Here is a 24490-nt window from a genome sequence, read left to right as displayed (position 1 = left end):
TTTCCTCAGCTTTTTTTTTTTTTTTTTTTTTTTTTTTTTGATGCAGTAAACAACAAGGGGGGCAATTGCAGGAGGCAAAGATGTGAGTCCTCGCATGAATGGTATGTGATCAGTGGTCCCGGGGCCAGTCATTTGTGAACCTCCCTTCACATCTGGACTACGCTCCTCTCAGTCATGCACCTCTGGTTCCCTAGGATGCCTCTGTACTTCCTGGAACAGGTTTCCAGTAAGAGTAGTTGTCTGTCCTTGACACGCGACGACATGCCCCACCTCTGAATTCTCCGTGTAGTAATGTGCAAATGGACTTCTTGCCCGTGTGCTATGGCTCTTCCTCGAAGTAAACGGAGCAGGGGCGGTCACCCGAAATCATGATTCACTGTTGGTGGATAAAAGAAAGGCGTATCTTCAGGTGACCTCTTCCTTCCGTTACAATGTGTTTATAGCCCGCGGCATGGCATGCTGGGCGGCAAAGGAGTGGACTTGGGCTGCCTGCCGTCTGCTGAAGGAGACACACTGGTCATGCGCAAGTGAGGAGAACAAAGCCACGCTTCAGCGCCCGTGGGCCTCGGGGAGAGTTTCAGGACGTCCACTGCTAAAACATGGAGGGTGCCCGACTTTGGGGTGTGGAAAGGTTGGAAAACATTAAATGGAAATCAGTTAAATGGCAGTGCTCAAAGGGACGAGTTTGATGTGTACCGTCAGCTCTGGGGTGTGATGAAGTGTTTTTTAAGGGATGGTGAGTGTTGGAATCCCAGCCCAAAAAAAAAAAAAAAAAAATGGGAAATGAAGTGCCACGCTGCAGAGGGCCATTTTGAGAAGCTTTGATTAATTGGTGTAGAAAGACTAAAGCCACTGACAATGCAGAAAATTTGGAAAAATGATATGTTTAGAGAGAGCCCTACCGGGAGTGCGAATTGATAGAGGAGGGAAATGGAATCTTAGCCTGGTTCTGTTTATAGGTTTTCTCCTGCTTTTGAGACATTTTCAGCCCTCACTGTTCACTGCCTCAATTTTCCTGGGTTTAAAATAGTTGTCTCCTCTTGAGGCTACGATTCTGATGGGAAAATAAAAAATGAGGTCTATGGACTTCATTTGTGTGATGGAGAAAGCTGGGCTCTCTCCCTCTCTCTCTCTCTCCCTCTCTCTCTCTCTCCCTCTCTCCCTCCCTCTCTCTCTCTCTCTCTCTCTCTCTCTCTCTCTCTCTCTCTCGCTTGCCCACGCTTCCTCTTTATTTCCTTCTGTTCCTCCACATATGTCCCATGTCATTTGTGGCTGTTGGAAATATGTAAGGAAATCACACAGTTCCTGCTTAGGAAAGACCTCCTTCTTCTGCTTCTCTACCCTCTGTTGTTTTGTGTTACAACACTCTTCCCCAGAGTAATTAATTGTAATTCTGCAAGCGAATGAAAAGCGGGTAGCAGAAACTGATGGACCTTAAACAATAAATATTTGTGTTTTATGCAGCTGCCACTAGTAATTAAGAGAAAATAACTAAGTAGAGTGGACCTGAACCTACTTGATGGGGCAGCTATTCATTCTTGGTGCATTTCCTAGTAGGAGCGAGCATGGAATATTTTGCTGAATGTCTATGGTACACTGCCACCTTGTGGCTGCAATTTTCCTAGTCATGGCAAAGAGCAACTACTCAGTATTAAAAATCCCCACGAAAGAGCCTTATTTTGTAGCTTTCCTGGTCTTCCCGTTTGAACTTAATTCAAAAGATTGGAGATACTGTATAAAAATACATCGATTATAGGATAGACGAGTTTAAGGGGTTGTCCATGCTCTTAGAAGAGGCTAAAATAGCAGTGGGAAAGAACCGTGTCTGCAGCTGATATTGTGAACAGGGGTGGGGAGTGCACATGCGTGTGTATAGTGGGAAAGGGCGTGCGTGAGAGCCAGATAGGGAAGGGTAACATCTCTTCCCTGGTAGATAGACAGAGATTGTTCATCCTCTCACTTAATTCCATCTGTGCTTACATAGTCACAAGTTTTCTTCAGAAACTTTTCAATGCAAGATAATAATAATAATAATAATAATAATAATAATAATAATTTGGCAGTTTAAATAGAGACATGGGTAAGGGCATACAGCGGTACCAATAACCTCTGTGTTGTTTGCTGGAATGACCGCACTCAGATGGGACACTACATTTTCTAGTCGCTCACAAGTAACTGTTGAGGCGCTTCATTGTCTCTATGATTTATAGGGGAACCATCTAAGGCTAAAAAGGAGTCTTTCCTTGGAGGCCCCGTAAGTGGACACATGTCATGGACAGCAGCCTGGGCTGACACCTTCAGACGACTTTTGAAAGGGGTTGTTTCTTTGAGAAGTGCCATCGGGGTCCCTTTCTCTCCTGATGTGGCTTTGACCCTGGAGTGGGTGGACTGCTCTTTCTTCAGGGTCCCCTCACTGAAACACCAGCTGGCAGTGAACTGTAGCAAGGCCCCGCCCCAAGTGTCTGGGGGTTGGAGATGGGCTCCTGCTAAGAAGTGCTCAGAATCCACTGCCTGCTGCTAACAAACACGGTCAGGGTTGGAGCTGAATTGACAAAGGTTCGGTCTCAACTGTCCAGGAAAAGTTACCCACCAGCAGGCACTGTTTTCTTTACGCAGTGTCTATGAGTAGGCTGTAGCACACAGACAGACACTTGGATGACTTAGTCTTTGTTGCGCTTCCTCCTATAAGAACATCTGTGATTGTCTGAAGAACAAGCTAGATAATTATACCCGAGCGCCCATCTTTGCCTATGGAAAGCATACAGTCTTCGGTGAAACCTCCCTTAAAACGGCGTTTAGCTGTGCTGTCCAAGTTTATCAGGCTTTAAAAATTGTGTGAGGTTGTCCCTTTTGTGTGGCAACTAGAATTTATGTGACAATGTGCATATTTGGGGGGTTCATAGTGATAAGGACACATGTATATGCACGGGAATGTTTTTGTCCTTAATTACTGTCTCAGGGCGCACATGGGCACTCCACCTTGCTGGTGAACATTTAGAAGGCACTGCTGGCTTCCGGTCTGTAAGGTGCTCTCATGAAAGGGCGGCAGATCTTGACATGAGCGTTTTAACCCAGGGGATCATTTTGTAGAAAGCCATCTCTTGAAGTGACTTTGGTTTCTCTGTTTCTTGTGACAGGCTTTCTTTTAAAGAGCTATAGAGTGAAATAAGGATGTATTGATTTCCATTAAGGGCTGCAGTGCTTAGAAATTCCTCTCCTGTGTGTAAGTGTGTGAGCAATATGTGAAATTTGATCTGTTTTTATATCTGTTTTTATATAATAATTTTTCATATTGGGGGTCCACAGAAGGACATATTTTATATATGGATTCAGGATACACGGGCAAACATGTATAATTCAGTCATGAAATGAATGATACCTTCCTGCTTGCTCAGTGTGGGGGTGAGGGGTGTGTGTGTGTGTGTGTGTGTATGTGTGTGTGTGTGGTTGGGTGCACCTGTGCGTGCATGCGGATGACCCTCAGGTATCATTCTTCATTCAGGCACTGTCCACCTTTTTGGAGAGGTATTCTTTCATTGCCTCAGAACTTTCTATTTAGGATGGGCTAGCTTGCCAGCAAGTCCAGGGAACAATCTCACCAATCTAGGGCTGAGATGCCACCGTGCCAGGCTTTTTAAAATACGGATTCTGAGGAACAAGCTTGGGTCCTGATGCTTTCATGGTAAACGCTTTGCTGACAGAGCCATCTTCTCAGTCCTTGCTGGAATTTGATGATAACTATTTGACTGCATTAAACATTGTAGTCACAATCTATTAGTCTCACGACCCACTCGTGTGTGTTGTGACCTGCCTTCGAAACCCAATACTGTGCTTTCACAGTGGACAATACTGACTCTCAGAAGGAAGGCACGAGAGTGAAATCTAGAAATTTCCAAACTAGGGAAATGAAAAACAAGGTTAGATGGAGTGTGATTAGAAGGGGGGGGGGTACAAAGAAGGGAGCCTGGGTTGAGTGTCCCCAAGAAATGACGACACTTTCCTCCTTTCTCCAGCTCGACCACATACTGTCTCCACCACCCATGCCGTTTCGGAAATGCAGCAACCCAGACGTGGCTTGTGGCCTTGGAAAGTCGCTGAAGTATAAGAGACAGCTGAGTGAGGAAGGGAAGCAGCTGCGGAGAGGGAGCCTAGGAGGAGCCCTCACTGGTGAGTCGGGCTGACGCGGGGCAGAGGAGGAATTGTGCATCTTTCACAGAATCCTGAACAGCCTTGGAGTTCTGTGTGTTAAAGCCTGCCTGCAGACCTTCCCGTAAAGTCTGATTTAGTCCAGAAAGCAGTTCAAATTAAGAACTGGAGCAATAAACTTTTATGGAATATAGTTTACATGCAATATCCTGGTCATATTTTGCATTTAGCAAAGTTTATATTTTGGTGTAGCTACCAGCAAAATATAAAATATTTCTGTTCCAGTGTAGGCTCTTTCCATCTCTCTCTCTCTCTCACATACATAAACACACACATGCATGCACGCACGCACACACACACACCTTTTTCCAAGGTTACTATAGATCCTGCTGCCTGTGAGATTTATCTAAATGTTTTGTGTTAACTGGGCAACACAATCTGTGTGTTGTGTGTGCTTTCTGTTGCGCAGCATACCATTTTAAAGATCTGTGTGTATTTTTGTATCTATAGTGAGTATTATAAGAAACCGACAAGATGTCCAAATCCAACCACTTTATACTACCACCAGCAATAGGTGAGCAAAGTCACCGGCCTGTGCTGTGGCCAGTCTTTGAGTTGATTCATTTTTGTGGTTCTATGATGTTATGGTTTTCTTTTGTATTTTCTGATGGCTTCCTGTTACTCTAATGGGAGCCTGATGGAATTGAAATGTTGAAATAGAAGGTTTCTTTGGGTTTCATTGCATTGGGACTGTGCAAATCAACATGCTGTGACTGGAAACTCCCAGTAGAGGAAGACCAATCATCTTGGGGTGGGGAAATGGAGAGAGAAACGTCTGGCTCCCACAAGCCACCTTAAGAGCATGGCCCCAATGACCTGAAGACCTCCTGCTGGACCCCAACTCTTCAACCCAACAATATTGGGTCTAGCCTTGGATCTTTCAACACTTCGATCTTTAGAAATCACGTATGACACAAGCCATAGCATGCAGGTAACACGGAGCATGTTCTGTTGCACGCTTATAGATTGTCATTTGTGAGATAGTTATCAGATCTTCCCCCATGTTTCACTGCAGGGTTATAGTTAAACGTTTCAGTCAAGCACCAAAGCAAATGCTGCGTGTTGCTTATGAGTTAGCTATGAAAGCTGCTGTCTTTAAGCAGAGAGTGCGTATAAGAAAGGAGTTTCAGGGAGAACAGTTGGCAGGCTAGACAGGAAAAATAACCATTGTTCAGTAAGGCAGTTGGATAACTGATGGGCAGCAATTCCACTTTTAAGAATCCTGTTTTTAAACTGCTGGTAGGGAAGGATCTAGAATGTTCTCAGCATGAATGCTATGTACCAGGGCTGGAGTGTTACTCGGTGATAGACACTTGCCTAACCATTCATGGGCCCTTGGTTTGAACCCACTTCCACAAAAAACAAAGAGAGAAAGATGAAAATGAAACAAGGAATATTGTAGGTTTGAGTGTGTATAGTTATGTATCCATTGAAAACAAAGTAGAGGTCAAAATGTTACATCTAAAATTGAAGTTTTTTACAAATCTAAGAAGCCCCCACAAATGTCTATGTATATTTATTATATCAACATATTTGCTAATATTTAAATACATTTATTTATATTTTAAACTTTTATTCTAGCCCAAGAAAAAGCCAAATAAGGATACATCAAAGCACAACTTACAAAAGACTCACATTTAATGTTCCATGATGAACTCAACTTTAACACGTTAGATTAGAGGTTTTTTTTTTTTTTTTCTATTTCATCTTAGTAATTTTTCCTCTAAACATAAATGTTTTGAAGGAACATCATTAGTTTTAAGCCCTGGAGGAAGTTTTGTCTACATATGACAGTCTTGCCTGCCAATTCATAAATGGGCTGGAAAATACTTTGAATTATGTTTTTTTTTTTCCTTTTAGAATTATGGGCTTTGACTTTCTGGGAATGGAATTTCTGAGGAATGGAAATACTGCTGCCCACATGGTCAGCAGAGTTGGAGCATTTGGCCCAGAGAGTCACGCTGGTGGAATGGAGGGAACATGGCCAGGCCCAGGGAAGAACAGGGGAAAGGCTGTAGAGCTAGCAAGATGACTTAGTTAGCAGGAAGCTGCCATGTGAGCATGAGGCGCTGGGCTTGAGCCTCCCCGCCCCCGGAGGCAGAGTGTGGGGGCATTCATCCGTTTTCCCAGCACCGAGCAAGGACAGACGCCTCAGGCCTCTGCCCAACTTGTCTAGCAGAATTGGTGAACTTGGGGTTTAGAGAGAGAGTCCTCATCTCAGAATGAGGTGGAAAGCAAAACTACTGTTAACTTCTGACCTCTCACATGAACATGTACATGTGTGAGCACATGAGCGCATACATACATGTGTGTGCACACATGCGTACAGCACACATGTACATGTGTACACACTTATACATGACACATGCATATCATACATACACACACACAAGCATACAACTACACTCTCTGAGTGCATGATGAAGCATGAATGTCATAAAAGCCCTGGGAAGCAGAGGCAAGAAGATTTTGAGTTCGAGGCCAGCCTAGGCTATGTATCAAGACTCTGTCTCAAAAAAAAATATACATACATACATACATACATACATACATACATACATACATGTATACACACACACACACACACACATACATACATACATGCATACACAAAGCTGCTTTTCCTTGAGTGAACAGTGCGCTAGAGTTCTAATGACCCTTCCCAGCACCATTCTTGTTTTCCACTCGTAGATGCAGATCAGCTTTATAAGTCAAGTCATCTAGTCTCCCTCCAAGCTCGGTCTAACCCTTAACTGATGGGAAGGGAAAGGAAACCCTGATGGCTGTGATTCACCCTGTTTATTCATTTTAATTAGAAAGTTTATTTTAATGGAACTGTGTTTGACAGCTGGGCAGTAATTAGCCTCATCCTTCTCTCCCAAGTAGCTTATTAAAAGCTCTGAAATGATTCAAAACCTTGCAGCAGTATGACTTGGAGCATGGAATTGAGCCTTCCGCTTTATGAGAATGAATACTTGCACCTGCTTCCCGTTTCTTACTCTTAGCAGCTCTATCAAGTCAGTATCCTCATATGGTTTGGATGCTGTACATGGGGTCACTAAATCTGAGGTGGGATGGTTTATTTTTAACTTTAGTCATCCCTAGAAGAGCTTTAAACAACCTTTGGACGTAAGCCTGTTTTGGAAAATAGGTCCTCGAAAGTTGGGTATTGGGGTGTGGGAGAAAGCATTGGTAAGTGGTCCTCGAGACAGCTTAGCTGAGGGTTTAGTAAAGAAACTAAGCCTTAGCCCAGCAGCAGGCAGCTGTTAGCATTATCTCTGTGAGTAACTGAATTAGGGGGCGTTGGAGTTGGTGGAGAAGGTTAATTCACTGAGGTCAGCTCGATGCTTTGATTGATTCAGATTTTTGCTTTTAAAAATCTGTTTGGTTTTGAGGCAGAATCTCACAGTGTAGCCTGGGCTGGCCTAGAATATACTATATAGCCCAATCTCACCTTAAATCAATGGAAAATTTCTTGCCCCAGCCTACTGAGTGTTGGGATTGTGGGACATGTTATACAGGATTGAGAGATCATAGGACTGGTTCTGTTTAGTCCTGCCTGCTCAGGTAGAAGGTATTAGGGCTCAGGGAAGAGAGCATCATCTCTGATTCTCAAAAGCAAAGTGTCTCCTAGTTTTAGGCAACATTAATTATGTGGTCCCATCTTGGACCATATCCTGTTGCTCATCATACAGTAAGAAAGCTGGTTTTGCCACCAGAACCCAGTCTGCCCCAGTGTCTTATGTCAAAAACCAGCCATTGTCCCATTACTTGACTGTGTTTCTGCTCTAGGATCTTTGCTTTGGTAGCATTGTACTCACAACAGTGAGTTGCCGTGCGTGTGTTGGGAGGCAGGAGGGCCGACAGTTCAGAGTTCCTTAGGTGCATAGCAAGTTTGAGGCCAGCCTGGACTCTTTCTTGTCAGAAATAAGCTGAAATATTTTGTGAAGGCTTTTCTTAGGGTTTGAAAATGTTACTGCCTAATTATAACTGAAAAAAAATTCGCTAAACTTGTAGTTTTTCAAGAGGAAAACTTGTGACCTAATCATTTATTTCTTGCTGTAGGGCAGGGCTACTTTCAGTGAAATGACTTAATTTACCCACAAGACAAGGAAACATTCAGCTATGTTTTACAGATGGGTACACTGAGGCACATGTATGGTACTTTTAAACAAGAGCCAGGCAGATACACAGCCACTCTGAAGCTCTTTAGCATAGCAGGTACCTAGCAGGTTTAAATAAACTTTAAATTCCAGTAGGATTAATTAGACTGAATTTTAGTTAGGGGAATCTTTGCCTGAGTGGAATCTGGGACTGTGACTCAATCTGTAGGGCTCTCAGTCCTTTAATTAAAGTAAATTAAATATAAGCAATTAATGCATATTTTTAAAAAAACTTTAAATTCATACATTTGTTAGCCCAGTAATTCTATTTCTGGGAATTCATTGCAAGCAAACAGTCATGAATATGTGTAGAAAATTAGCACTACTTATTTTGGAGCAGTACTATTTATAATAATTAAAATTACATGTCATCTAAATATCTGCCGAGAGGATATTAATTAAACACATTATAGGATATATACAGAGTGGAAAACAATTGTAAACAGTGAAGATCATGTTGTACAAAATAAATTTGAACACTGAAAGAGGTGTGTAGTATTTAATGTGAAATCCTGTTTACAAATGTTCTCACACTATTACATGCTTTGTAAGACTTCCTGTAATTAAAATTAAACAATTGAATACTTGAAGAGAAAGGAAGAAAGCTACCGTGCTTTTTGCTTTGTGTTGTGTTGTTTTTCAAACTTGCCTGATGGTTACATGGGGTCCCTTCTTACACAGGTGTGTGAAGGGTACACTGGCCTTTTTTTTATACCCTGCAATTCAATCCCTCCAAGGTTTTTGTCATTGTTGTTGTGTGTTTGCATCACTCAGCGATGTATGTCAGTGGTATTAATGCCTTACACTCTCAGAATGCTCATTGGCAGACGACTCCAAGAGTCTTGTGACATGGCTGACATTCTGGAATGTGGAACCTAGGCTTGGTTACAGGATTCACTTGGAGTCCAGTCTGCTCTTGGTTCACGGTCTGTCAGATCAGCAGCCTCACAGAGTGACAGTCAGGAGCATGAGGGGTGGAATCTATCTGTACAAACGATCTCAAACATCTGTAAGCATTGTGTTGCTAGTTTTCCTTTGTCCAGAATAAGTCAAGCTGTGTAAGCAACTCCACCATGGTTGTTGATGCCTATAATACTAAGAATGTAGGTAATTAGGATCAGCAACTGGATCCCACCCATAATTAGTTCCTGTCTTTTAAAGCAATCCTTCATGATAAACATACTTTTTCTGAATCATAAAAAATATGTGTTTAGTGTAGATAATTCAGAAAGTACAAAGCCTCATGAAGGATAAATCAGAAGGCCCTGTAATTGTACCATGTTTTGAGTCAGCGATATCCATGTTTGAAATTGTGAAATTGTATTCCCAAACTAAAGATCCGAGCCACCAAGAGTATTGGGTTAAAAAGAGGGAAACAAACATTGCTTGCTTCCTGATTTCATTTTATTTTTTATTTTTTTCAGGGCTGACATTTAAGCAATAGATCCAGAACTCACCATGCCCATCATGTTCTGATTTTTTTTTTAAGCTAATGTTTTCTGCCTTCATGGCCTGCTGCTTGCTAAATAGATGGAAGCAGCTTGCAAATAGTGACCGAGCTTTGGAGCCCCCTGATGAGCAAGGGAAGCACTATTCTAATCATTACACAGATCCTTTAGTCTGGGCAGAGATACACACAATTATGCCTGACGCTTCACAGCCAGCTAGCTAGCTGTGGACTTAGGGTCTTTGAATCCTGCCTTCTGGATACACAAACGAGTGCGCCCACCCCACCCCATAGCTTGCATCCCCTGATTGTCATGTGTGCTGCAGAGACTCAACAGTTAGAATGAGAGCTCTGTTTCCTAAAGGATGTTTGGGTTATTTAGCATATAAAATAAAGCAGAATCAATATAGTCCCATAGACTGTATAGGAACTCAATGCGTGCATAACACTAACGGATTAACTTGTAGACAGTATTGACTAGGATTTTAAAACTTGTTAGGATGTTCTTTCTGTATCTCCAGGGAATATGGAGAAGTTGTGCTTCTCTGGGCTTTGGAAATGAAACCTGTCTTCCTGTCAGTCTGTCTTATTTTTGTAGTGCTTCAAGCATGCGAGGCAACTGTTGTACCCCTGAGTTAAGTTTTCAGCATATCTCTAGAACATTTTAATCATCTTAATTGAAGAGAGGAAACAGAAAAGAAAAACAGCACAATTCCCAAGAAGCATTGTTTTTTTTCAAGGGTTAGTTTGGAGGCCATCATGTTGGAGTGAGTAAGTCTTTTGATTGGTCACTTAATGGGTTCTTTAGCTTACTCCATCTTACGTATTGCATGATGACATTTAGTTCTGATATTTCTCTGCTTATATTTTGTTCAGATGACCTATCTATTAAAGAAAGTTGAATATGGAAATCACCTACTTTTGATGGATTGTTGTTAATCTGTGTCTATAATACCAAATGTATACTTTTTATGAAATTGAGTACATCATGAAATGATCAGATATGTATGTTTAAGATCACAATTCATTAAGTTTTCCTTCCATTATAATAAAGTATCCTTTAAAATTGGTTCTGATTAGTGTTAGTTTGAAGTCTGCTTTGTCAGATAAAAGATGCATTGCTCCAATCTGGCTTTCAAAGTATTTGTTAAGAAATGAGTTTTGATTCTGATGGGTTTTTCTTTATATGTGGCCTGTGTTGTTCTCCATATCTTTCATGATCTTTATTTGTTCTCTATACTTGGTATTTTGACTACGTTCTGGGGAGTTTTTGTTTTGTTTTATTTTTATTCCAGTTTTCTCTATTTGATATTCTGTGTCCATCTTGTGTCTGTATAGGTGTGCCTTTCCTCAGTTTAGAAAATGGGAAGAAGTTTTAGCATCGGTGGTGACATTCTGCCATGGTTGAGCCAAAGCTGGTAGAATCTTGGAAGGTATCCTGGAACATGGGACTTGGGCAATGTTGGGCAATGGGTAGTAGGGTAGTAGATGGACTGAGTTGTACATAAGCAATCTTTTATAATGGGATTATTTTGAAGTTTGGTATATTTTGAAACTTTTAAGGGGCAAAATAAACCTCTTTGTGGTACTCTTTGAAATATTCTCAGTTTAGGATCTTTCCCTTTTGGCCAGTGGTGATGGTGGGAGAGATGGGCAAAGACAGATCTACACGCGATTCACATTCACAATTTTGCTGACTTAATGCCTTGGCTTCTGTTTGTTTTTCACTTTCTCAGTACTTACAGAGACTTTCTGCACATGGCCAAGGGCAGGGATTCTTCTAAGTTGGTCTACTGCTCCTTTGTACAGCTTACAAAGTTGTGTAGTCCGTCAGCAAGAGATTGGGAAGCTAGAGGATGTCTGTGTTTAGTTTGGGAAGTCACCAGATAACCTAGAGGCAACTGTATTAGCATCTTCATCTTGGCAAGAGCACAGAGTTCTAAGAAGCCTTTGGAACCATTCATAGTCTTCACAGAGTGGTTGTCACTTTCTGTCCTGGGTGTTTTTATGCTATCCAGGCATTTACCATCGAGGGCAAATGTTATGATGCATTTGTGGAAGTGTCTGCAGTTTTTCCTTGTCAGAGTGATGATCTCCTGAGACCTAGACTTAATGGGATACACAGCTGTCAGCTGGCTCTTCTGGCAGATGCTGCCTCCCAGAGACACTGTCAGAGAGCCTTCTGCTACTGTTCCTCGCCTTTGCAGATGGCCTGTTGAGGAGTCATTGCATGCCCACATCCCAGTTCCCAGCCCTGGGCTGCCAAGTGGCTAAACCATGTGCCTAATTAGGTGACAGAGTTCTCATGGAAGCTCACATCTCTCCTTTAGACATGTTGCACCAAAGATGCAAAAGGTGACAAGTCAGGCATAATAGGATGGGAGGATTAGTTTAGAGAAGAAACTGATGAGGGCTTGAAGAACCACATGCATTTCCCTTTATACCAAGGATAGATGAAAGCCAGAGCTCCAAAGACCAGTTCAGCCCCCTCAGAAACCAGTTTTACAATCCTGTACCTGATAAAACTTGAAAGATTTAAAAAGTTATGACGCAGTCCCAAGCACTGTTTCAGGTGACGTTTTACATAGGTCTTAGAAAGACTCTTGTTAGAGGAAACTGTTAGATTGGGCCCCAGGTCATGGTTAGCATGGCATTTAAATACTGCTGGGGCAGGAACACTTTCTGCACGGGTAAGAGCACGTTCTTATACAAGTTTGCTTTCTTAGTCTTCAACTGGATATATCAGAAATGGCAAAGTCAGTCTAGTAGCTGAGAGTCTTCAAAGGCCGCCAAACAAAAAAATGACTACTGGCTGTTTGAAGTTTGTTCTGGTGTGATTTTCAAGATGGTGTACTACTAAATATTTCTATAAGGGCCTATCTACACCAGTTAGGCTAATAAATCTAACAGAATGGAGCTAAAATTCTATAGAGCGTTAAGTCCAGGGCACTGGAAGTTTTCATACTCCAACATCCTCTGCTAATTTCATGTGTTCTAGGTGTTTCTTGTGTTCTCGGTGATTCTCCACATGATGAACTCTGGTTCTTCCCATGGAGAGAAAGCAGTCTGCCAAATCCATTCATCAAAAGTTCAAGCTATTTGTTCTTGAAATTTCTTTTAGGATACGACACCAATTACAGGTTAGAATGTTCGAAAGGCATTTTTATGAGACGAGGTCTTAGTGTAACACACACTGGCTTTGATCTAGCTGCAGTCACAGACGTAAAAGTGTGTGCTATTTTGCCTGGCTTAAGGCAGTGATAATTTTTTAGAAGCACGATTATAGTCCTTTTGTTGTGTTTAATACCCATTGTTTTGCACCTCCCTCCCATATGTTCATGAATTTATGTTTGTGGGACATGGGGCTTGGGTGGTGGTTGGTAATGAATAGTGAATGGGATGAGTGGCTCATTAGCAGTCACTGAAATGTTAATAGTTTGAACTTTGGTATACTTTGGAACTTAGAAGGGGCTTCTTTCCCTTTTGGTCGGCAGTGGTGGTGGGAGAGATGGGCAAAGCCTCACTCCAGATCGTTCACATCCACAGTTCTACTGACTCAGCGCATTTGCTTCCATCTGCTTTTCTGTGTCTCAGTACTTACAAAGTCTCTATGCCGAACTGAGGGACTGTGATTGTACAGCTTTTCTTGTGACCCTTCATAAATTATAAACTTTTAGCCCATGCCATCATTGTAGCATTGATGTAGCTGTATAGCTGCTTTTGAGTTGAAAGTATAAAATGGCGTGGGGGAGTCAAGTTGATGATATTATGGTTAAGACTGTGACGTGGGCTGGTGAGATGGCTGAGCAGGTAAAGGCATTTATCACTAAGCCTGACCCACCCAGGTTCCATCCCCATATCCCACGTGGTGGGAGAAGAGAACCTAGCTCTATCAGTTGTCCTCTGACCTCTACACGAGTGCCTTGTCATATTTGCTCATAAACATACATGTACACAAACACACAACACAAAGGAATGTTTTTTTTTTTTTTTTAAAAAAAGTTCCTCAACAGGTAAATACCCCAGTCTAGAGAGATACCCAACTGACAGTAAACTTAACTCTTCAGGACTCACTACTTAGGAATGTTACACTGGGCTTCAAGTTCAGCAAGGGTCTTGTGGGGTGAAATCACATGTGTGCCCCATTTTCTCAAGCCCCTTTTGTGCATAAGTAAATTGCACCTCCCATGGAAAGAGAGGAAGGAAACCGTTTGCTAGGAATGGTGTGCCTTCATTTCGCCTTACTCTAGACATCTCCCCTCCCCCTGCCCTGTCCCCTTCATAGCACACTTCCCCCCTGGCTGTGGAAAGACCCCTCCGTCTCTAGTGGAACATGCCAGTACGCGTCCTGTCCCTGGCCCCGACACTGAGCTTGCTAGGCCTTCTGTCTCTCTCTTAAACCCTGTTTGCATCAGCCAGTCCAAGCCCTTGGGGATGTCCAAGTTATTCTGACTTCATGGAAAGGATGCTGATGGAGTCAGTTCCCCCAGAAGAAAGAGGAGGCAAAGGATGCAAATGCCACCAGTGGGAACGTTGAAAGATTTATATAAATTAGTGTTTCTGATGCATGAAGGATGCTGGTAGTGGTGGCCTGCATTTGTCATTGTCATGTTCCATTGTCATGCAGGTACTTAATCAGTGCATATTGCCAGGGCTAAATTTATTTTCTTGTGTCTGCCTGGACAGATAATCTGTGTTCTCCAGTGGTTCCTTCTCAGGAATCTGTCTCTGGCCTGGGTCTGAAGGGAAGGTGGAGGATCCCTCCCTGCTTTCCACTCATTCTTACTTGCTCACAGAAAGATTTTGTGTGTGTGTGTGTGTGTGTGTGTGTGTGTGTGTGTGTGAGAGAGAGAGAGAGAGAGAGAGAGAGAGAGAGAGAGAGAGAGAGAGAGAGAGAGCAATAGCATTTAAACATCTGTCTTCTTCCTGGTAGGAACATAGGGAAAGTCACGCTTAGTTTGAATATTTCCACTCCAAATTCCAGATTTGCCTATGGGATAGCAGCCAGTGTTGGGTCTTTAGAGATGCTTATATCTTGGGGACAATTGTCTCACCAGTGGAATTAAGGCCCTTGTAAGTGGGCTGATAGTTGACCTACTTTGTGCCAGGGGAGACATAACAAGTAGGCCCTTAACAGACTACACACTAGCTTTGTAGGCTTCCAGCATCCGAAATTATGAGAAAGAAACTATTTATTACAAATGACCTAGTTCTAGGTTCTGAGTAAAAAATCATGACCAGTGTAAATTTTTAGTACTGAACCATACTCAGCTTTTACATGGCAGCCTCTCTGCCTGCTAAGGACAGCCACCTGTGAATGTTAAATGTGGATGTCGATGTGTTGCATGCATATATACAAACACTCCATTAACCCTTGGTTTTTATTGAGTATTCTCTAAGGGAAAGAATGCCTCTAGTCTTGCTCTGATCCTCTGAAGGATGGAAGCCCTTTTAGTAAAGTATCTAACGCATTTCCCTGAGGTCAGGTTAAGGAAAAGGTTTAGGCTAGTCTGATAAACTTGAACCTTCTTACTAAGTAAGAAGAGCTAGGTAACCCACTGTGTTCCTCTCTGTGCTCTGGTTGCTAGGAATCTTAATGCATAGGGGTTTGTTGAGTTGATTTTGTCTTCTCTTGCCTGTTCTCGACTGTACTGGTATTGTTATGTGTGTGTACAGTGTGGTTAAGTGTGGGCTCTACCCCTTGGTGTATACAAGGGAAATGAACTCATCTTTCCCGATTCACGTTCAATTCCAGGACTGGAGGGTGCTCAGTGGCCAGTGTAGATCACGTGTGTGACCTCACGTGTGTGACCCGGGCTTGAATCTGGGCAGCACTAACCAAACAACAACAACAACAACAAAAAGTCCCGTTCCAAACAGCTTCCTATTGTTTTGTTGATTTTTCCACGTTTCCTTTGCTTCCCCAGTGCCCATCTTTTTGCATTGTCCCCATTCTTGATGGATAAGGTGCTTCTACATCGCATTTGCTTGTGTGCCTATCCTTCCTTTCACTTGTTTATAAATCCCTTGAGGATTTTCCTCGTATCCTCCAAGCAAAGCCTCACATATTTCAAGTGCTAAGTCTCAGTAACAGACTTAGTGTGGTAGCCTACAGTTACATTTTAACTCAAATAAAGAAATGCTGTTTTAGTATGTGGACATTCAATGCAGTATTTGTGTTTGATTTCAAATTTCCTTAGCCTTTCTGTGTTTGTATTTAAATTTGGCCATCACTTGGTTTTAAACATTGGAAAGATTCTGTATTTAGACATTCTCAGACATGTTGCCTCATAGGTCTTTGTGAACTGTGAATGACAATGGGCCAGAGACATGACACATAGACATTAATATAGTGCCCCTTGCTTGATGTTTTGTTTTCCCTACCAGCTACTTTATTACATGGGAATCAGAAGCATCTTTGTGAGTGACAGGTGACAGACTGAAGGCAGATCTGATGTGTGATACACTTCTCAGTGTGAAAGTTGGTGTGCATATGCCCTATTACGATGCTATTCAGTACTCACAGGGCACTCTGGATTAAAAAATAAAGAATGAAGAATGAATGCATTTAAAGGAATGGCTAGCAGGAAAAAAATCAAGCTTTCAAGCTTGAGAGATGTCCATTTGGAGGTTGATTGGAATGGCCAAATGGCAACCTTCCCCTGTCTCAGCCCACTGATTTCTTCATAAGCATGGCTGGTTTCTCTCTCTCTCTCTCTCTCTCTCTCTCTCTCTCTCTCTCTCTCTCTCTCTCTCTTTCAAAGGAATGTTAAGGAGCATGATGGCATTGTTACTGTAAAATACAAGGGAGTGATCTTGGAGTTCACAGCCACTTAATGTCATGTGAGAGTTCAGAAGTAGTCAGTCGCTAAGTAATACAGCAGAAATGGAAAGGCTGAATTCCTGCCTCACACCTGCCATTCCTTTTCAGGCAGTGTTGAGATAATCGTGATGCTAATCTGGACTTTGAGTTTTCTGTCCTTAAATATAAGGGCACACTCATGACGTGCTTCGTAAAGCATGTAGAGATTTGTGAAGATTTAATTCAAGACATAGGATTGCAGCTTGGATAACAATGCCCCCACCCACAAACCCCTCACCGCCCCCCCCATCGTGTTGTTTTTAACCAGATGGAGGGAGCAGTTACCAACTTTGGGGAACAGTTTCTGCAGCTCTGAGTGGGACCTCTGGAACCAGACATAGGAACCTTGAAATATTTGTCATTAGAGAGAGGAGATCTGTGTGGTATTTTGAAACAATGTTTGTATCGGTAAAAAAACAAACCATATAAAGATTGCTCCAGATTTCTTGCTTAATCCATTAGTCAACATTAACAAGCATTTCTTAAGACAAAATCATGACAGCCTTTAGGGGTTTCCATCATTACTGAGAAGAAACGTGAAATCTGTTTAGAGTATGCCCACTATGGAATTATTAGCCGTCCCAAGAAAATACACATATTAGTGCAGCCGTCCCAAGAAAATACACATATTAGTGCATGATTATGTGAAAAGGGCTGTGTATAGAATTTCCCTTGTAAAAGTAGGAAGCATGTTAAAGAAATTTGGACCTGCCTGGAGATTTCTGCACATTTAGTGCTATGGAGTTTATTTTATCCCTTCGAAGGCTGCTTTTGTTCTTTTTGTTTATCTTATAAGGCTCCGGGTCCCCTATTTCTCCTTGGCTTCTACAATAACTGTTGAGATGTAGGGCAACTGCCAGCAGTGTTTAGTGTCACAGGGCTGTGGGTGACATTTGGTGACATCAATCAAAGCATCTGGTCATGGAGAGGAGTGTTATTGAGTAGGCTTCATAATTTCTTTGAAAAGTAAGAGAGTAAGCCAAGTCATTTCCTAGTCTGTGGAGGGCAGGCAGCTCCCTCTGGAATCTACAGTATATTGTGGAGTCAGTGGACTCATGCATGCTTCTGAAAAGATTACAATCAAAGCCAGAGAAGCGGCATGGCATCTTCCTTATGAAGTTTAAGGCCTTTGAGGGTTTTTGTTGTTGTTGTCATGAAACCAGGAAGGGGGCCACGTTTTAATATTCTAGACGATGTGGGACTATAAAGCAATGAAAGGCATCCCAGAGGGAGACGGATGAATGGGGGAGGTGCCAGTGTAATTCTGCAGAAGCCCATTGGGTTCTAGGTATGGGCTATGGTGTTGTACTAAGTGTGGTGTGGGCTGCAGTCTCAGAAGACACGGAGTTTGCGAGGTGGCAGAGCATATGGTACCCAGGGATAAGTACCATTCTACTTGTGTACCCACGTATAGAACATGGTGTGGTGGGAGAGACTAAGAAAACTCTCTGGTTTAAATGTGTGGCTGCCATTCCAATGATGACCAAAAGGGTGAGGTGTCTAGAGGGGACCTGAGCCACTCCTGAGCACACGTTGTGTGTTCAAGTATACATTTTGTATATGTCGCCTGATGTCATCATTATTAGATGTAAGGAAAAGCAAGCTCGGAGAGGAGAGTTGTTTACCCAGGGCTCCCTAGCTAGTGAATGAGCCAGGATGCAAGCCCATGCCTGTCTGCTCGCTCACCTGTACTTGAGAGTCTTCCTGGAAACTGACATGAGCATCAGCGATCCCAAAGTACCCAGTTCTGGGGAGGGTTCATTCCATCCTGGACATGGCACAGGCAAGATCCTTACAGGGAAGGGTTGTTCAGTAGGGAGAGCAGAGGGGATGTTGGCTATGGTTTGATGTGGGCTTTTGCTTTGCTGTATAGGGCGACGGTTTCTCTGTTTACATCTCCAGGTAGTTCTTGCTATCACTGAGTGCAGTTACCATCTCCATTCTGTAGACCATTTGCAGAAAACTGGAGCTTACAATTCAGAAAGCCTGGACAAGGTCAAACAGCTACTGCAGGGTTGGGTTTAAATTTAGTATGTGAAGCTCCTTGCTGGAGCCAAGTAGGATGGGATTGGAATCAACAGATTGACTTCATGAGTTAAGAACCTGGGCATGGGGGCTGGAGGGATGGCTCAGAGATTGAGAGCAGTGGCTGCTCTTCCAGAGGCCCCGAGTTCAAGTCCCAGCACCCACATGGTGGTTCACAGCCATCCATATTGAGACCTGGTGCCCCCCTTCTGGCATGCAGAAAGAACACAATATATATAATAAATAAATCTTGAAAGAGAGAGAGAGAGAGAGAGAGAGAGAGAGAGAGAGACAGAGAGAGACAGAGAGAGAGAAATTGGGTGTGTTTCCAGGATTTGGCAGAGCCAATGAACACATTCATGTAGAAGGAAATGATGGTGGGGATGCTGAGGACAGGGATGGTGAGTACGGAAGACATGACTCTTGGGCATTTCATGATCATCTTGGGTGGGTGGGTGGGGCAGGTACTGGGCCACAGGGGATTTCAGACGGGGGAGGCGGAAGCAGACATGGAGAGGGAGGAGGAAGGAAGAAGTGGGCTGACAAGTGCCTTAACAGCTGGTCCACACATGCACAAAATGACTCCGAGGGGGGAAAACAGTTCTATTTATTTGCCTTTTCCTTCCATATATCTTGCCAGCAGCATTCATCAATATCTGTCATTTCCCAGGGGGCTTAGACTTGTCTGGCAATTCATTCTGCAGAATTATATTTCAGTACCCGAATGGGGGGAGGCCAGATTGCAGAGGTTAACTCTGACCTCTGCCCAGTGTCCCTTAGCTGCCATCATCACCACCTCCCACAGTCGTCCCAGGCAGCGCGGCCTGGTGTCTGTCTGTGGCCTGTGACGGTGTCTTCTTTAAAGAAGCTCTATCTAGCACCACTTTAAACATCCATTCCCACTTTGCCCCTTTGTCTTCCATCTGTGCAAGTAGAGCTCGGAGCCAAACTAATACATATTTCTTTTAAATAAGAATTTTTAAATCCAGACAAGCACCACCCAAGTGGAGACTGCCTTGGTGGTGTAGGTAAAGTTGGGGAGTTGATGGCCGTGGGTGCCGAGGACAGTGATGGAGTTGAATCATAGGAACATAGCTTTACCATGCCTTGCTACATGCTTTCACTGATTTGACCCTAATGTCTGCACTTGCTGGAATTACACTGAGAGGAAAGCATGGTAGATAAGAAACACTGTTTTGACTATAAGTTATAAAGGAAAACAAACAGAAGGCCATATACGTTTCCGAGTAAGTACTGTTTTAAGAATGTAGTGTGTGTTCACATTTGTGCCCTTTCATCAGGAGGTGGCAGGAGTTAACAGGCTGGCTGTGCTAGAGTGACTGTGCAGAACGATTGCATCTTTGAGCTGCCTAACCATAGTACCCATACCAAAAGTTGGTTATGATTTAGAGCCAAAGCTTTGATTGACGGGGCAGTGGCAGCTTCAGACTGACCTCCATAGCCTCATGGTTTATCCAGAGGCTTTGATTTTCACGTTGTAGGTATATGCGTTCTGCTCTTTTCCCATAGCTCGTATGCCAGCATGGTCCTGGGCTTTATTTAGTTAGTCTCTAAAACTTCTGTCACTTACCCAGCCTCTCTACTATGGGAAATTGTTAGCTTACAAGGAAAGTGCTGGCCTCCGATGCCTCCGATACCCCCCCACCCTGTCCTGCCTCCCAATGCTCTAAGCTTCTTGCAAAACATTTCTCTTAATTTGATCCTTATATTAGTGTTGCCCATCCATCCTATGTTAAATGCAGTATGCTGTTGATAGTATTTCAGAAAGTGAAAGGAAGTGTTTTGGTGAATCTGAGTCATGTGGCTAATGAAGGGAGGACCTCAGTGCCCTATTAGGCCCAAATCAGCTGTAACACCATTACTTTAAGCTGGGAGCTTGTAGTGAAAGCTCTTGTATTTGGTTTTCAATTTCTGTGACAGCTGGAGGTTGCTGGCAAGTGGGCAGTGATATTGAGGACGGAGGGTCAAGGTTATGTTCTGGACTTCTCTCGTGTCAAAAAACAAAACAAAACAAAAAAAATTACATGATTTTTTTTAAAAGGGATAGAAAAGCAGCTCAGTATAGAATTAGCACTGTGGTCAGGGTCAGTTGTCTGTTGGTTTCTCCAGTTGTATTTATTTATGCCATGAAGAAGAGTGAGTTAGCAGCATTGATGCTTTCTAGTCATCCCTTTGCAGTGGGGACAAGAAATTGGAAGGCAGTCACCATGTGAGTGGGAAGATGGAGGGAGCCACGTCCCCATGTTGTTTCAGCACTGCAGAAGATGAATAAAAGGGAGGCTGCAGTTGCTGTGGGGATGAAGGGAGGCTGCAGTTGCTGTGGGGATGAAGGGAGGCTGCAGTTGCTGTGGGGATGAGAGTCATGGCGACAAGGGAGCACAGGTTTAGGAGTGAGCAATGGGGCATGGAAGAAGAACCTCTGGGTGATGATGGACGATACCCAGGGCAGTGGCTGCTGACTCATCCATTCTGCCCAGAGCCAGCCAGTGATGTAGCATGGGCTTTAATCCTTCCATTCTTGGAGTTTGGAGACCACTCAAAATATTGACTCTTCTGCTTAAGACAGGAAGGGTGTGGGTTGTTGAGTATAATTTGCAATAGGAGGAGTTGCTGTGGATTGTGTAGCTATCTGCTTCTACAAAATTCGAGTATTCCATTGTGTTTTTCCTTTCTATTTATTTATTTAGGTTTTTCAAGACAGGGTTTCTCTGTGTAGCAGCCCTAGCTCAGTCCATAGACCAGGCTGGCCTTCAACTTATAGAGATTGGCCTGCCTCTCCCTCTCAAGTGCTGGGATTAAAGGCACTTGGCACCACCAACCAGCTCTTTTTATTATTATTATTAACTATTATTGTTATTGCTATTATTATTTTTTAATCTAAAAGATGCAGGGATTTTAGCTAAGCAAGGGAGACTTTTTTATGTGTACTAAAAGATGCATAATAAATACTTCAGCTTAACAGTTTTTTTAAGTGCATGATTTTTGTCACATTGAATGCATTTATATCATTGTGCAGCCACTGTCACTGTCCATTTCTGGAGCAAATTCATCATGCCACACTGACACTCTCTGTGCTTTAAGCAAGGGCTTCACTCTCTTCCCCCAAACCCAGAAGCCATAGTTACCCTGTCTCAGTGAACTGATTATTGCAGGTACTCTGGAAAGGGAATCATGTAGTGTCTGCCCTCATGTGACTATCTGCCCTCCTGTGGCTAGCTTCTTTAGCACAGTGTCTTCACAATTCATTCATGTCAGTGGTGCTCAACCTGTGGGTCACAACTCCTTTGTGGGGGTCAAACAACTCTTTCACAGGGGTCACCTAAGACCATCGAAAAGCACAGGTATTGACGTTACAAGTCATAACAGTAACAAAATCAGTTATGAAGTAGCAACGAAAATAGTTTTATGGTTGGAGTCACCACAACATGAGGAACTGTGTTAAAGGGTCACAGCATTTGGAAGGCAGAGAAACACTGATCCACGTTATAGCAAGTATCATCTTCATTCTGTTTATAGATTAATATTCAGTTGCATCGATAAACTATACTTTTCTATCAATGGGAGTGTGGCTTCCCTCTTAGTACCTGTGAATTGTGCTCGTGGGGAAATGGGTGTGCAAGCATGTGCAAGCATTCATAACCTTTGTATGTGTACCTAACAAGAGGTGAGGCAAGGGCCATTTTATTAGACCGTGGCGGGGAGGGTGGGTGGTGGGACTGTAGCTTCTTCCGTTGTGGTGTTGTGAGGGACTCCTGTGGGAGCTTCAGAAGATGCTGAGGGGACCAACAGGCTGCTATCTAAAACCCTGTGGTGCCGGCTGAGAGAATCTTCTCCCCAGAGATCACGGCCCTAGTAGCCTGCTCATGGCCATACCATCCTAGCTTTCATGCTTGCTGTGTTCTTGCCACTTTAGCCTCGGCAATGGTACCCTCCATTCTCACCTCCCGCCTCCTCAAAACGACAAAGAGCGAGGCATTGGCCACCCTGCCTGGCCTTAGTAAAACCGAGTACTACAAGCCAGACTGAAGCAGGACTTTGGAAATGTAGTTGTTTAGCCTTCATTTCCCTTTTATATCCTGGTTAGAATCCAAAAGAAACAACCAAAAATATAACGCGGTAGACCGATGGCTAAATCTGTGAGGCCCTTCAGGTGATGCGGAACATTTTTAATGGGAGCTCTCAAATCTAGTCAGGAATCATGATTCCCTGATGATAAGGAGGTCTCCAGAGGCTGAAGTTAATTCTTTATATGGCCATTCTGCTAAAATTACTGCTGACTTAGTGTTTGGCTGTTTCAGAGGGATAGACCCACCTGTGGGGTGTTTTAAAGCATGTGTGTATCTCATGTGTGAAGGCGCAAGGTGCATCTGGGAAGCTGCTGCTTGCTGTCTCTCCATTGTCTTAGAATTTAGGGTAGGAACAGTGAAAAGCACCTTCCAAGAGGCTAATGTGCAGTTTACCTAGACCAGGACACTGCTGTTGCATTTCCTTTCACATTGGAACGCCAAAGTGTAGGGGTGTGTGTGTGTGTGTGTGTGTGTGTGTGTGTGTGTGTGTGTGTGTGTGTGTGTTTTAACTCTTTACTTTTTCTTGACTTTTTTTTTTTGCAGGGGGCTCTTTTGGGGGCCCACCATCCAGCTCCCAAATAAAACACATACATAGGCTTATTCTTATTTATAAATGCCCTGTATTGTCTTGGCCAGTTTGTTGCCAGGTTTTTATAACCTGAATTAGCCCATCTATCCTTTGCCTCTGGGTTTGGTTTTTCCTTTCCTATCCCTGTATACTTTTCTTTGTTTATTACTCCATGGCTTTCTGCGTACCTGTGTGGGCTTGCCCTTGGACTCCTCCCCTTTTTCTTGCTGATTCTTCATTTCTCCAAAATTCCTCCTATTCTCTCTGCCTACCAGCCCAGCCTATCTTTTCTCCTGCCTTGCTTTTGGCTATACAGCTCTCTGTTAGACCACCAGGTTTTTTAGATAGGCTAAGTACCGCAGCTTCTCGGAGTTAAACAAATGCAGCATCAACAATAATAACACACCTAAAACATTCTATAACAGGACGACAAGGTCTGCATCTCCTCTCAGTCATGTTTATTTTTGTGTGTAACCATAGATGCAGGCAGAACTCTGGCTCTCTTGGTTAAGTGGAGTCCCAGTGGCCGGCACAGCCACAGTAGCCACTGCCAGTAGTCCAGATGACGTAGATAGACCTCAATGCCGGAAACCCATCAGGCTCTGGTATTGATTGGGGTCAGCTGATTCTGGCTTTAAAATGGAACTCTGATGTGCCCCCATGCCTTTAATTCTGTCAGTAGAGAATATTTAAGGAGAGCTCTAATAAACACCGTGGGATTTTAGAAACATGTTTTTAAAGAGCCTGGTGCTAATTGAGGTTCCAGTTGTGGCAACAAGCTCCATTTGGTATTAAAATGAGCAGCCAGATTGCTAGGCAAGCTCACCTCACCTCTTGTACAACACATTGGAAGTGGAATTATCCATTCATTTCCACCCGATGCAGCTGAACAATGCTGTTGACAGATGCTGATTTTCTTAAATCATAGGCAGCAAATGATGCATGAATTTAACAGCAACACACTTTTTAGAAGCCCTTGGTAGTCATCAGAAAGTAAATTTATATGAAGTTTGATGTGATCACTACCAGCTACATCACTGTGTTAGTATCTTCTAATGATCGCCTTAGATCCATCTGTTACTCTCTTTTCCCTATTAACACTAAGTGGGGGCCAGGCAGGAAGGACGTATC

At 43.1% G+C, this 24490-nt stretch overlaps 1 protein-coding gene across 1 annotated transcript in view; it reads left to right on the top strand.

Annotated features, from left to right (window-relative positions):
* The window catches only part of Mast4 (microtubule associated serine/threonine kinase family member 4), a 555461-nt gene that overhangs the window by 154227 nt on the left and 376744 nt on the right, over positions 1-24490 (top strand). The window contains exon 2 of the mRNA XM_051182862.1: positions 4014-4167. Within this exon, the coding sequence (XP_051038819.1) occupies positions 4014-4167 (154 nt within the window). The remainder of the gene's footprint in view (positions 1-4013; positions 4168-24490) is intronic.

Source organism: Phodopus roborovskii, unplaced genomic scaffold (assembly GCF_943737965.1).
Source record: "Phodopus roborovskii unplaced genomic scaffold, PHOROB, whole genome shotgun sequence".
NCBI classification, from domain to species: Eukaryota; Metazoa; Chordata; class Mammalia; order Rodentia; family Cricetidae; genus Phodopus; species Phodopus roborovskii.
This window is presented reverse-complemented; position numbering and strand designations above follow the sequence as displayed.